The 14,295-nt window shown below is 41.8% G+C and overlaps 2 protein-coding genes across 8 annotated transcripts in view; one reads left to right on the top strand and one right to left on the bottom strand.

Moving 5' to 3' along the window:
• The window catches only part of POLK (DNA polymerase kappa), a 36,985-nt gene extending 34,856 nt beyond the window's left edge, over positions 1 to 2,129 (bottom strand). For 3 of the 5 annotated variants that reach the window (XM_031042746.2, XM_031042745.2, XM_031042743.2), the window contains exon 1: positions 1,993 to 2,088. The gene's annotated coding sequence lies outside the window, so the exon portion shown is untranslated. Of the gene's footprint in view, positions 1 to 1,698; positions 1,827 to 1,992 lie in introns of those variants that run through there. The other 2 variants (XM_005142014.3, XM_031042744.2) reach the window with 2 other exon arrangements.
• Positions 2,130 to 2,426: 297 nt separating this feature from the next.
• Positions 2,427 to 14,295, top strand: part of CERT1 (ceramide transporter 1) — a 72,395-nt gene continuing 60,526 nt past the window's right edge. The window contains exons 1-2 of one of the 3 annotated variants that reach the window (XM_031042736.2): positions 2,427 to 2,812; positions 6,426 to 6,560. In XM_031042736.2, the coding sequence (XP_030898596.1) occupies positions 2,705 to 2,812; positions 6,426 to 6,560 (243 nt within the window). In that variant the 5' untranslated portion in view covers positions 2,427 to 2,704. The remainder of the gene's footprint in view (positions 2,813 to 6,425; positions 6,561 to 14,295) is intronic. The other 2 variants (XM_005142015.4, XM_031042737.2) reach the window with 2 other exon arrangements.

Below are 14,295 nucleotides of genomic sequence, written 5' to 3' on the forward strand. Positions count from 1 at the left end.
GATATGTGCTTATTGCCAATGTATTAATAAATAGTACTAATATTTTAGTTTGGGACTTTTGTCTTTTGTTTTTTTTGGGGTGGATGTTTTTTTCTTTTTTTTTTTTTACTTGGAAGAAAAACCCTAATACAGCAATTCTCAAAGACAATTCTTGTCTTTTGAAAGACAAAACTTGTGGGGAAAAAAAAAAGTCTGAATGATTTGTATCTCAGAATTTACACTATCAGGCAAAATGCCATGACACAAAAAAAACTCCTTCATTTTCTTAGGAAAAAGAATCTGTAACCACAAATATATCCAGAAGTAGGAACACACTAGAAAATGTGTTTTAGTAACAGACAGTGAACACACTAACCCACAAAGTACAATATTTGAAATAAGAAGTGTAATAAGGATGATGAAAACAATTAGGTATTTAAAAAGCTACCCACTTCATGATGCTTTAGACTGACATTTTTAGAACTACACACACACACACACAAAACCCTCACCAAAAAGTACCCATTTTTGTATTACAAGTAGTGTTATCACCAACACGATCTGTTCTACCATTCTAACAAAATTGATGATTATTTTAATGCAGTGATTTGTAAACTTCTTGCAATCTCTAATACACCACAAGTGTAGATTGCATAGAGGGGCTTCTGATAAAAGAACAAACACAGCAATGAAGTGAACTGAAACTAAGCGAATAGTCCTAGACTGAAAGCATGACAGTGTGTGGCTATGACAGTCACTGCCGAAACGATTTGTTCAGACATGTCTCTTCACATCCTGCTCTTGATATGTATAGAGAAGTTAATTCAGAGTGTAATGGGGAAAACATGACCGGCTTTACAGGTGATACTACTGAATTTTATCAACTTACTGCAAAGAACTATAAATTATTCTCATACATGTTAATATATACAAAACTCTGCCACTCTGCTTGCCTAACAAAAGCACCACGTTGCAACAGCCACTAAAAATTTCTTTCTTCCAAGTAGCTGGTTAATAAAAAAAAAGTTTCTCAATAATTTTTCATATTTTTTTCTAAAAATAGCACCCATAACAGACTCACAGAAACATTTTTCTGCGTATTCCAGTGATTACACAAATATTAAGACGTCTGTGACTATTCTTTATTTCTAACTGCTTAGGAAAAATGATGCTACTTCATCAAGCATTCTCGGCACTCCGCTTATTGCAAATATCTTTATACTAGAAACACTGAGCTGATGCTAGTATTATCTAACTTTCAGCTGCTACACATAATGCAGATAATAGCTGTGTCAATGCCAAAAGCCATTTCAAAACCAATAATGAACATCCAATGGAAATCGACAAGCAGCATAGCATTGGAAAATTGCACAATTATTTGTTATAAGGACGAAATCCGAGAAAATGAAATGCTACAGCATTACTCTTGCGATACAACCAACTGAAGCTTCTGAAACAAACACTACTGAACACATAAATTGTAAAGTAACACGTCCAACTAGCTTTTCCTTTTTCCTTCTTGTCTGATCATAAGTATCGGGAACTACAAGTATCCCAGACCTATGTCTGAAAAAAGAAAAATAAAAACCGTTTCATTCCCTAAACTACGAAATGTTGAGCAAAGGAGAGCCAAGGGGACAGCGCTACCTCGCAGGAGAGGCAGGCCGCTGACCGCCCGTTGCCGCTCCGCTCACCACACGCTTTTGGGCACAGACCTACCCCGCCAGGAGGAAGGAGCAGGCTGCCGATCGCTATACCTAATCACGATCGCTGCCGCCTGCACGACGACGGCCTCAGTCAGCAGCCCCAAGTAGCGCTGCCAACCCCGCGCAGCAGGCAGAGGGTAGCCCACCCCGCTCACGTTTCTCCCGGGCGCTGGCAGCACCTCCGCCCCTTCCTGCAGCCTCCACAGCCACCATCTTTGTTAAGGGAAAGCCCCTAGCCCCACCAGTTTGAGGCAAGGAACAGAAAGCCACCTCTCACGTCAGAAGCGAGCAGGGCTAGAATCCTCACCTCTCTAAAGAGCCCTCCCTCAACCCGCAAAAATCACGGGAGCATCACCCCAAGCAGCACCACTGAGTCCCACCTCACCGGAGGCACGGAGGCGACACCCGCCGGTAGCGCCACAGAAACGACAAACCCAAGATGGCAGCCGCCTGCCGACCAGAGATAGTCAAGGAGGAGGCCACCTCAGCGGACTACATCTCCCAGCACGCTGTGCGACACCTGAGAGGACCAAAAACTACCTTTCCCGAGAGACAGCGGCAGCACTGACCTGTGCGTGAAGCAGAACTACTGCTCTCACCAGGCCGGCCGAAGGGGTTGGGCGGCGGGCGGGGCGAGCTGGTAAATAGTGGCACCGAGCACCCGCCTCACATAAAATGGCGGCGGCAGGAGTGGTTGATCTCTGAGTAGGGTGTGCAGCAGGCGGACGCGCGCTCGCTCCTCCTCTCCTCGCCACCTCTATGTTGTGACTCTTTCCGCGGGCACGGGCTGCGGAGTTACGGTGAAAGGGAAGCCTGAGCCTGCGTGTCTTTGTGCCGGCCGGCCGGTCGGTCGCTGGCAGGGGCGGGGGCGCGACGCTGGTGGCATCGCGGACGCGGAGCAGTGCCGCTCAGGTGGAGTCCGCAGCTCCTGTGCCTTCGGCAGGAGGAAGATAAAGCTGCTGTGGGCGGGGGCCGCTTCGGCTCTTTCGTGCTCGGCGGTGGCTACGGATCGGGTCTCCATGTCGGACAACCAGAGCTGGACAAGTTGTGCGGACAACCAGTCCTCCGGCTCTGAGGAGGACCCTGAGACCGAGCTGCAGGTTGAGTTCTGCGGGGTGCTCAGCAAGGTAAGCCGCCTCTCCCCCCTGCCGCGGCCTCTCGCTTCCCCTCTCCGCACCCCGGCCCCGCCTCACTTCGTGGCTGACCGAAGGCTGTCAGCCCCCTCTGCTCGTCTCCTGCCCGACGGAGGATCGGGCACAGGGGCTTGGCGGAGCGGCCGGATTGCTCCACGGGAGGCCCTGGCACGGCCGGGGCAGCCGCCACCTGACATCGGGGAGCCTGCCAGGCAGCCGCTGCGGCGCCCGGCGCCAACCGCCCGCGCCCCCTCCCTCAGCCTCGGGCGCCGGCACATCCCCGCTGCCGGGCTCCCCGCCTGTGTGCAGCTGCCGCTCGTCCTTCCCCACCCCGGGAGGAAGCCTTGCTTCGGGGGAGCGCCACGGGCGCGGCTTCAGCTCGGCCGGACGGCGGGGGAAGGTCTTGTTTGCCTCCCGGCCCGGAGGTCTCTGCCGCCTCCCGCCCCTGGCCGGCCCCCGTCGGCTGCCTGGCGTGAGATTCCGGAGAGTCGGGCCGGGAGGACGCGGCCGGGGTGTGCCGGGGGAGGGCGTCTTCGCTGCGCCTCGGGCTTCTGGCCGGAGCCGGCTGCTGGCTCGCATGCGGGCAGGGGCCGCGGCACCCTGCTCGCTTTCCAGGAGCTCCCGAAGGCGCAGCCTGTGGTCGCTTCCCAGGAGCGGGCACCGACATAGGAACGGCACAGTCTTTAGTTCAAGTATGGGAGCAGAGCGATAAAATACTGCTGCAGGAAGGGATACAGGAGGTGGGGATGAGCAGAAGGAAAATGGCCCTGAAACTTGTTTCTCCTCTTAAAATTGAAAGTAATATTTTACTTTTTAATCACAGAAAGTCAGAGGACTTGTAAGTATGCATTAGGTCCTACCGGGAAATTTTGGTTTTAGGAGTACTATAAAGTTCAATATTAAATTACTACGTCTGAATGCAGATTTTTTTTAATTATTACAGAGAGTACTTTCAGAATAACGTTGAAATAGCTTTAGGATTAAAGCTTCATGTTTTGATTTTTTTTCTCCTGCTCTCGTGATAAGGCTGAACACAAGCCAGCATAGAAGACACAGGTCACAGGATATAGAGATTGTGAGGGGGCCCTGGATGCTGAGGAAACAGCTGTAACAGGGCTAGCAATATGCTTTTTCTGAGGGTTAGTGAACTTTTTTCAGCCTGAAAATGCTGCTTACACCAGAAATGAGAGGGATGGTTAGGAGAAGTGTCTTGGTTTTCATTTGGAAGATCTTCTAATAGTGAATGGGAGAGAGAGAATGAGAGGGATGTGAGACGTTAGAGCAGTTAAAACATGAGGTTTTGGTTTGCTGTTTTTTCTCCAGTTGAAAAATTTTTCTCTGATTAGATGCTTTTGTCATTAAAAGGGGTGTAATTTGTGGGGTGTAACTGATTTTTATGTTGGCAAACTAAATATTTTAAAGTCCAGCTGCTGTTTCTTACTGACCTAGCAGGTGAAGCTGTGGCTCCTGTTGATCTGAAGTTTAGGTATATGCAAACTTTATCTTTTTCTGGATGATAATGCTGAGTGTAGCTGATGCTGCCTTAACTGTGAGAACATGGGATGTAATCCAAATAGTCAGGTATAGTGGAGCCTGTGAATATGTTGAGGTTTACCTTTTATTAATTGCTGCTTTGCCAATATTTGGGACAAACGAACTAAAATGGTAGCATAGCAAACTTTCTAGTAAGGAAATACCTATTTTTAATAACTTACTGTCTATAATAAAAATCTAATGCCTGCAGTTCTCTGTGCTTAGTAGTGTTTCATTTGTTCTGCCCTGTAGTAAAGAGAAGCTTTGAAGGAAATAGATTAACATGGTAAGAGAAGCATATTACAAGTATGTCTTACTGGTCTTTCTAAGTGTTTCAGAACTCTAGACTTTTTCCTGTTGTATTTCCTGCTAAAGATTTTAAGCTGGATATGAAGAAAGTCTATTCCACATTGAATTTCTTTCTTGAAGTACAGGAATCTAGCTGTTGGAAAAAGTGGGAAGTGTTTTGTTTTGTTTTTTTGTCAAAATCTTGTGCCTATTCAATACACTTTAAGGAGCCTGTTAATTCATGGCACATTTTGATTGCAACAACAAGCACTGATTGCAACAGCAAATACAAGATTGACTGCTATATTTATCTCACTTAACTCTGTCAAAGAAGGGAATGTGCTTTCCTCCTTGTCCCTTGCTCTTTTGCCCAATATAACTTTGAACTCTGCCTTTTGCATCTGGGAGGAGTTGGGAATGTGAGAGATGAGGAAAGAAGGCAGAAAATAATGAACCTTCAGGCCTGCTTGTGCTGCCGTTCATGTACTGAGCATAGCTGAGGCTTTCTTTAAGGAATACCGAACTTAGCAGTTTCATGTATTAAGAGATCAAAAAGGGCTTTGTCTTTGAAGAGCAAATCAGTGTCTCACCTATGCTTGAAAATTGTTAGGAATTTCTAATTTGTAGAATTTGTTTTACTTAGACCTGTTGTTATTACTGGAGTTAACATATATTTATGGGGCATGTATTAACTCGTATGTGCAATATAATGTGGACGTAAGACTGTTAGTCTTATTTCTTTTCTCTATATATTATTACATATATTATAAAATGATGAATAATGGTTAGACTTAAATGCTAGAAAGAGCTTATTTCTCAGAGCTTTTGGTGAAAGAATATTTGTCATGAACAAAGAAATGCTTGTGTGATAAAATTAGGTTTTGTGCTTTTGTTTCTTTTTTTTAATCTAATTTATATTTTTTTTTGCACTGTGATTGGGGATCAAGAATCAGTGTATAACTGGAGTTACAGAACAGGCCTAATACTCTGTCAGTGTTGTTTGATTCTGCAGTGTGCAGTTGGGAAGATGTTGCAAATACAAGATCAATAACCATAACTTTAGGTTACTTGTTATTATTATCTTTGTAGGGTGAATCCAGGTCTTGTTCCTGGGATATTTGTTTTATTTTGTATGTGAATATGGAGTCTTTAAAAAAAGCTGATTAGCAGAAGGATGATTGGAATGTCTGCTGATAAGCTATTATCATCTTACTGAGAAAATGGTTAGGAATTAAAACCTAAAGCACTGTCTGTGGGGAATATTAAATTGATAAAGAACTGATTACTCCAGTCACACCAATAGTTATATATTATACTGTTGGATAATAGAATGCTTGCATTTATATGAAAAGATCTAAATACCTAAGTAAAATTTTTTTTGTAGAAATTAACTTTTATATAAAATAAATCAATAAAATTATTTCACTTAAGTTTGGCTTTAGGTTTAACTTCAGATTTTAAATTGAGTGTTGAAACTCATCTTTTCCACAGTTTGTGTTATCAGTATGTTTATTTCTGTTATTTTAAATGGCCTTGGCAATGCAGTTGTAGTCAAATCATCTGTTATCTTATTTGTTTGAAAAAACTTGGTTTTAGTAGCATTAGGAGTTCATAAGCTCTGAGAAGATTAAGGTTCTCAATTGGGAAGAACTTATAAAAATAAACAGCCTTTTTGTTCTCCTGGTGCTGGAAAGCCTGAGAAAAAACAGCCATATTGGTTTGCACTGTTATTTTTCTATTAGCTGATCTTTGGAATTTTTTCTTCTTTTTTTTTTTCCTTTTGCAGTGGACCAACTACATTCATGGATGGCAGGATCGATGGGTAGTTCTGAAAAGTAGCACACTCAGTTATTACAAGTCTGAAGATGAAAAGGAGTATGGCTGTAGAGGTTCCATCTGTCTGAGCAAAGCTGTGATTACAGTAAGTGGTGTTTTATTATTGCCATCTTTTCATGTTTTGAGGTGTTACGTATTTGTAGCTAATGTCTGGTTAAAGCAAATGTGGGTATGGCAAATCCTATTAGGTCAGCTGTAATGAAAGTTAGTGGTATCGGTGGAACACTGCAGAGAAGGGCAAGGAGTTCCCAATAAGAAAATAAACTGTTCTCATCTGTGGCTTCAGTAAGTACCTTTTAATCTCTCATGTTAGAGGTTTCTGTGGGTAGGGATACAGTTTCCCTCTGAAGGCTGCAAAGTTTTTGCAGGGGTCAGCCTAAGACCCTGCCACAACTTTCCAGAAGATGCACCATCTGTCACAGTCTTTGCACTAGAGAGAGAGGGGAGTAGTTCTCTGGTGTACTTTCTGAACATGACTCTGTAGAACATTTCTAAAAGAAAATGTTCTACTACTTGCTTCCTCCTCTGAACAAATTAATGCGTTGCTGGTTTTGTATAGTGCTAAAAGATCCTGTATTGCGCTGGTAAGAGTAAAGAACCTAAATACAGGTGAAATCTCCTAAAGATGAATTAGTCTTGAAAGATAAAGGAAAAAATCAACCTTCTCTTTGTGGCTTTCAGAATTATGTATTAATTATGACTAATGTTTGCCAAAAAACATGCTGTAGCTATCCTGTGTTACTAAATAGCCAGTCCAGCTTTGTGAATTACGGAAAAAAAATATAGGGAAAAAAATAGCTGGACTTCTGTGTAGCACACAAGTTCCCGGCACAGTACTGTGAAATCTTACTATATATGTTCACTGTACTGTAAGTTTAGTATCAAGATGTCCTCGATTTTGCTGATCCACACTCAGGCATACGAACTACCTATCTGATAACCTGGTGTATTTCAGTAAGTTTTCCTTCAGTACAAAGCAGAATATAGGTGGTATGAGATGGAGTTGATTACTGTTGTGTTTCCTTATAGGAAAGGGTGATTGGATTTTCATGAAGGTTTCTTTTAGTCACTTAGGTATGCACATTTGGTTTCAACAGGCAATGTAATGATTTTCTGTATGTAATTAATGCTACTAGTAGTATGGGATGTTCATGTTTTGTTGATGTGTAAGTTTGGAAAGCCACTGTCACTGAGTCTGATTGTACATCAGCAAGGAAAATCAGCCTGGTGATAAGTCATAGTATTGAGATGTGAATGTTGTATTCAGAAAGCCACAGTTCCTTCTACTCTTGTTTTATAGGTCCTATCACATTTGGCAGAGATTGATAAACAGACAATTCTACAGGGATATTTTACAAGACATTCATCTTCCCTTTATTTAATGAGAGGAAAACTAGTCAAACTAGGTTGTTAAAATAGCTTTCTCAGGAATTTCAAGTATAGGATTATAATGCCATCCATTCAAAACAGATAGGTTCCTGTGATGGTAGTCTTTAGTTGAATGAAAAACGTGGGGTTTGGTTGGACTAATTGCTATATTAATCACTGGGGTTGTAAAGAACTGAATTTTCTAGAAGAGGGGACTAAAGTAGGAATCTTGTATAATCACTGTATTACACCAGGTACTGAACTATCAAGAACCAGCCAAGCAAATGTAGTTATGAGGGCAGATGATGAAAATCAATATATGATGTTGAGTTGCCTTTTATCCAGATAAGGCAAAACACCTCAAAGGTGTTTGTTTGATTTAGAGCAGGGCGGAGGCTTGAACTGAAGTTAAAAGTTCAGCAGTCTGCTAGGTGGTCGAGGAATGAAAAGGAATTTTGGGTATGAAATTTGGGTATGATAAACAGTTTGTCTACGTGCAAATTTAAACTTATTAATCTACCCTGGACGTTGTAAATTGCTGCTGTAGTTGCTTGTCAATGCCAGGTGGTGTTTATTAAAGATTATTACTGTAAAGGATTTTAGTTCTTTCATTCCTGAAGTAAAAATTTCAGTGGTGACCTCTGTGTATGTGATTAGGAGTTGACATTGGTAGCAGTCCTGTAGTGGTGGATTTGTGGGATTCAGTGTTGGATTTGAAAGGTCTAGGGTCTGTCATTAAAACAAACAAAATGCTCTATAGAGCTGGAAGTGCAACTTCCAGGCAAACTGGATTTCAGCTTGTACTGTCTTTGCCTTGATTGGTCTTTTCTGGTAGTATTGCTTTTGTACAGAGTGACTTGCACCAACTCATGCAGTCACAGTGTGACTTCAGCTGGAAGGGAAATCTTGAGGGCATCTGCTGTGCCTCCCCTCCCCCCATGCCCAGGCATTCTCATGGAAAGGCCAGCACTAATTTAATCCTAGTGATAGTTCATATTAATAGATTTTCAATCCTGTTTACAAATTCTTAACAACAAAGTGTTCATATCATAAGCTCTAGGGTTTTTCCAAAAAGATTTTAGCTGGTCAGCGTAGCTTTTCTGCATGGATCCATATGGAGGATCTTGGAAAATGCTTAGAGAAATCTCATGCTTGATAAATTTTAAGAATGCTTAAAATTAGCCATGTGTAAGCTTTGTAATTATTGTCAATAGAGGTGGTTACCTATACAAGGAAGAGTTCCAAAAGCTTGTATTTGCCATTTTGTATTATTCCAGTGCTTGATCTTCATTTGTACATTACTGATGTAGTAAAACCTGCTGATTTCTAATTTGGTAGCTTAAGCAAGATGTAGTAAGGGTGGTGCAATGGTTGTCCTTTCTGTTGGTTATACTATGATGATGCATATGCATGTCAGTCTTAATGGAGACTTAGTATTGGTTGTTAGTCTTGTGTGGTTTGGTTTTTGATTTTTTTTAATGAATACATTGATTTTATTGTGTTGCAAAGAGACATGTAGCTCTGTGAAGGTGTCTGGAGCAGGGCTGAGCAATAGATTCAGTTTGCATAATGGAGATATTTTCAGTAAACTGGTTGGAGATTGGTGTGGGTTTTGTTTTGTTTTTTGTTAAGCAAAGTAGCTGGAAAGCACTGTTGCTTAATAAAGGCAATAATGATTTTATTAATAAAATAAGTATTAATATAAGAGTTGCAAGCTGTTCTCCTTCAGAATGGGCTTCTGAAAGGATGGATTTCTTGAGTTTCTATTGCGAATTCCTGGAGCTCAGGACAGGCAAGAAGATGGAAAACTGAAGCTTGCCTGAGAGAGTGCATAGTGAATTGTCTTAGTTTTTCCTTCCTAAATAATAAGTTGTTATTGTGAAGAACATACTAAATATTAATGTTATAAATTAGGGCTATATGAACATGTTAGCTCTAGTTTATGAAAAGAGTAAGAACATTATACATGAGAGAGCTAAACCGGGAGTTTCCAATTCTAAGGTTTTCATTTCTGTACATACAGTCTGAAAAAAGAATCATAGAATCATAGAATAGTTAGGGTTGGAAAGGACCTTAAGATCACCCAGTTCCAAACCCCCCCACCATGGGCAGGGACACCTCACACTAAACCATGTCATCCAAGGCTCTGTTGAACCTGGCCTTGAACACTGCCAGGGATGAAGCATTCACAACTTCCCTGGGCAATCCATTCCAGTGCCTCATCACCCTCACAGTAAAGAATTTCTTCCTTATATCCAATCTAAACTTCCCCTGTTTAAGTTTGAACCTGTTACCCTTGTCCTGTCAATGCAGTCCCTAAGGAAGAGTCCATCCGCAGCATCGCTATAGGCCTCCTTCAGATACTGGAAGGCTCCTATGAGGTCTCCACGCAGCCTTCTCCAGGCTGAACAGCCCCAGTTTTCTCAGCCTCTCTTCATATGGGAGGTGCTCCAGTCCCCTGATCATCCTCATTTCCCTCCCCTGGACTTGTTCCAACAGTTCCATGTCCTTTTTATGTTGAGGACACCAGAACTGCACACAATACTCCAAATGAGATCTGACGAGAGCAGAGTAGAGGGGCAGGATCACCTCCTTTGTCCTGCTGGTCATGCTTTTGATGCAGCCCAGAACAGGTTGGCTTTCTGGGCTGTGAGCGCACACTGCTGGCTCATGTTCATTTTATCATCAACCAACACCTCCAAGTCCTTCTCTGCAGGGCTGCTCTGAATCTCTTCTCTGCCCAACCTGTAGCTGTGCCTGGAACTGCTCTGACCCAGGTGCAGGACCTTGCACTTGTCATGGTTAAACCGCATGAGGTTGGCATCAGCCCACCTCACAAGCATCTCAGGGTCCCTCTGGATGGCATTCCTTCCCTCCAGCGTATCAACTGAACCACACAGCTTGGTGCCAACAGCAAATTTGCTGAGGGTGCACTCAATCCCACTGTCCATGTCGATGATAAATATGTTGACCAAGACTGGTCCCAACACCAGTCCCTGAGGCACACCGCTTGTTACTGGTCTCCAACTGGACATGGAACCATTGACCACAAGTCTTTGCTTGCGGCAAAAGTCTGGGTATTAATTTGTTTTCTTTAGGCAGTTGAGAATAGCATGTGTTGAGATGTGTATACATGTAAACCAATGCAGCATGAGTCAGTACTACGTAGTAATTCCACGTAATTATCGGGAAATAACTGGATAAAATATTAACAAACAACTTAGGTAGTGTAAGACTCTCCTGGCTAGTTGATTCCGTGAAGAAATCTGAAAATTTATAGTCACTCCTGCATCTGAATGCCTGCAGGGAGTACAGGAAACTGAATGGACTAGGTTTGTTCTTCAGAACTGTAGGCTTCAAATTTTAAATGTGATTTCACTGCTTAAGTTGCACATGCAATATATGCATTAAAGGGCTATTTTCTGATGAGAGGATTTCTTTACAATGGATTAAGCCAAGCTAATTTCCAAGTTTGCATAGCATGCTAATGAGCTAGTATTAAATTTTATGTAGCATGCTTCTGGTTTTGTGGGTGCAGTGGGCCTTTATTGTAGGTAGGTTTGAGAAAGTTAAGATTCTTATTTAAAAGAAAAAGCAGCTTTGAAAGGCATTTTGAAAAGGAAATGTCCAAAGACCTGAAGTAAAATATTTTGGTAAGAGCAGAGAATTTAATAGTCTTTAATATTTTTAAGCCTGTTTGCTTGAAGATTTTTCTATGTGTATAAATGTGCCATTATGAGAGCTTTCTGTATGTAGTCATGAGAAAAAGATTAGATGTCCTATGTTTTGCCACATAAAAGTATCATTACTGTTTCAGTGGGCCTAAAGCATCTTGTTTACATGTTTATTTGAAATAAGGTTTTCCTATATCTCGGGTTCTTACTGCTGAAGAGTAGCAGCAAGGAAATGTAAGACATCCTAGTCCAGTGTTAGGTTTTGTCTAGATTTTTTTGAATTCAGAAAGTGAAACCAGAATTTTGTGTTGTGAATTTTGGCAGAACCTAATTTTCCAGCTTTGTGGATCCACTTGGGTGTTGATGGGAACTAGGGGGTGAGTGATGTATCAAAAAATAAAGTGAATTAGAACTGCCAAGGTCTCCTGGGTTTTCAGAACATTTTTAAAGAAAATGTATTCTAAACATGAAATACAGTGTTTTCTCGAAGTTATTCCACTCTGAGAGTTAGATCTGGGATAGTTAATGATGTTAACACAAAAGAAAAAAAAGAACTTGCAAAATTAAGCAGTGTCTTTGTTTAGTGACTTTAGTGTTTGTACTTCTAAAGCCAGGTGTTTTCAAAAATAAGAGACAAAAGCCCCTTGATGGAATTCTAGAGTTTTACTGAGTGTACACGGCAAGGGTGGGGTGTGATGGGAGGCTTTGTTCTGCCCTGGGCAGGTTGGTTCCAGCTGGCTCCAGCAGACCAAGTGCAGGGCACCACAGGTGGTGACACTGCCAGGTAGACATAGTTAAAGTGCAAAAATGCTTATCAGTGGTATCTGAGATAGAGTAGGGGGGAAAGTGAGAGAAACAGTCCTGTGAGCACCTAGGTGAGAGCAGGAGGAGGGGGAAGGACGTGCTTCAGGCAGTGAGCAGATATCCGCCACAGCCTGTGGGTACAACACAGTGCAGGAGCCATTTCCATGCAGTCTGTGGAGAGGACCAGACCAGATGTCCGTGCTGTAGCCTGTGCAGGACCCTGTCATAGCAACTGGATATGCCCTGAAGAAGGCTGCAGACTGAGGAGAATCCATGCTGGAGCAGTTTTATCCTGAAGGACTGCTTTCGTGAAGTGCTGTGCAAGAGCAGGGGAGGAATGTGAGGAAAAAGCAGCACAGTTAAAGCGTTACAAACTGACCTCAGACCTCATTTCTCATGCCCCTGTGCATGTTTTCAGTTTTGTCTTTGTTTCTCAGCATTCTACTGTAATTAGCAATGAATTCAATTAATTTTCACCAAGTCGAGTCTGTTTTGCCCATGATGGCTCTATGTAAGTGATCTCCCCATCTTCATCTTTACCCATGAACTTTTCATCTTCTCCTCCTGTACAGCTGAGATAAAGGAGTTCGAGAGTAGCTGGGTGCAGATCTGGCAGCCAGCTAGGGTCAAACCACCACGGTAATCTAGAGGGTCATTATAGACGTAGCTTGTGATTAATGTGTATGTTTGAAAGAACAAGAAGGGACAAGGATTGTTCCTAAGGAGGCTTTTGCTGTGTGTACTCAAATTCTGGGAAAAGAAGAAATCTGAAGGAAAGTACTGTGATAATGCTAATTCATGGGAAAGAATGTTATGAATGATACAAGGAGGAACAGACTATTTGGAATTGTAGTGTTTAGGCTGTGTTTTGAAAAATGAGCAGATCTGTAGGTTTTGCTTTGTGGTAGCTGCTCTGAATTTTTTTTGTGGAGGAAGTGGTAGTTTTTTCAGGTACAGTGTAGTTGGAAGATTTCATGAAGTTGCAGAATGGTGCTGAAGAGACACTTTTCCATTAATTCCATGGAGATAGTGGAAAATCCACAAAATAGAGGATAGATTGTACTTTGCTTTATAGGGAACTGAAACCATTCATGTTGGAAAAGACACTGTATTCATCTCTGTTGAGGTGACACTGGTAATAACAGTCTGGCTTTCATCTCATTTTCCAGTGTAGAACTTTCCATGTCCACTTTTATAAGAGGCATTTAAGTTGTAATTGGTGGAGACTGATACCTTTAAAAGATTTTTCAGGCTTGTGTTTGTGAAGGATGTTTTCAGATATTCATTGGAGTGACATTCAGGTACTGTCCCATCAGATTTGACTTTAGGGTGATTTCTTTCTAGACACATCCTACTTGAAAATAAAAACCACAACAAACCCAAAAAACCCCAAAGAAACAACCAAACAAAAATCCCCCCCCGCCCCCCCACCTCAAAACCACTTATAAGCATGGGTTACAGCATTTGCATCAGTGGAATATTTTTTTTGAAAGAAACACTTTACATTTATATAGAAAGAATAATCTCAAGTCAGTTTTACTTATATAAGGCATTTCTCTGTGTGGTTTTATTTTGTTTTTTGGTGTTGTTTTTTTTTTTAAGCTGAGAATTAGCACTTTTAATAGCTGTAGATATTCTGGCGTAAGGCATATAAGTTTTGGCTGTTTTTTTAGAAAAGCTTTCAATTTTATGACAAAAAACTTGTATGCATTTTCTTAGTTTTTAGTTGGTACCTTTTGACTGATACCATCCTTAAGCCTACCTGGATAAAGAATAAAAAGTTCCATTAACCTGCTTTGAGCTGCACTGAGAGAGGGGTAATGGGTGCCACTGGGCTTCATGTTTTAGCTTAAAGGTACTACTAAAGTTTTTGCTAGTGATGGAAAAGTAAGTAACTGATCACCAGAGGAGATGGGATCTCTGAGCTTTTCTCCTCAAGAGGATTTTTTAAAACCTAAGCAAGTAAACCAAAAC

The sequence above is a fragment of the Melopsittacus undulatus genome, chromosome Z (genome assembly GCF_012275295.1).
Source record: "Melopsittacus undulatus isolate bMelUnd1 chromosome Z, bMelUnd1.mat.Z, whole genome shotgun sequence".
Taxonomy (NCBI): Eukaryota; Metazoa; Chordata; class Aves; order Psittaciformes; family Psittaculidae; genus Melopsittacus; species Melopsittacus undulatus.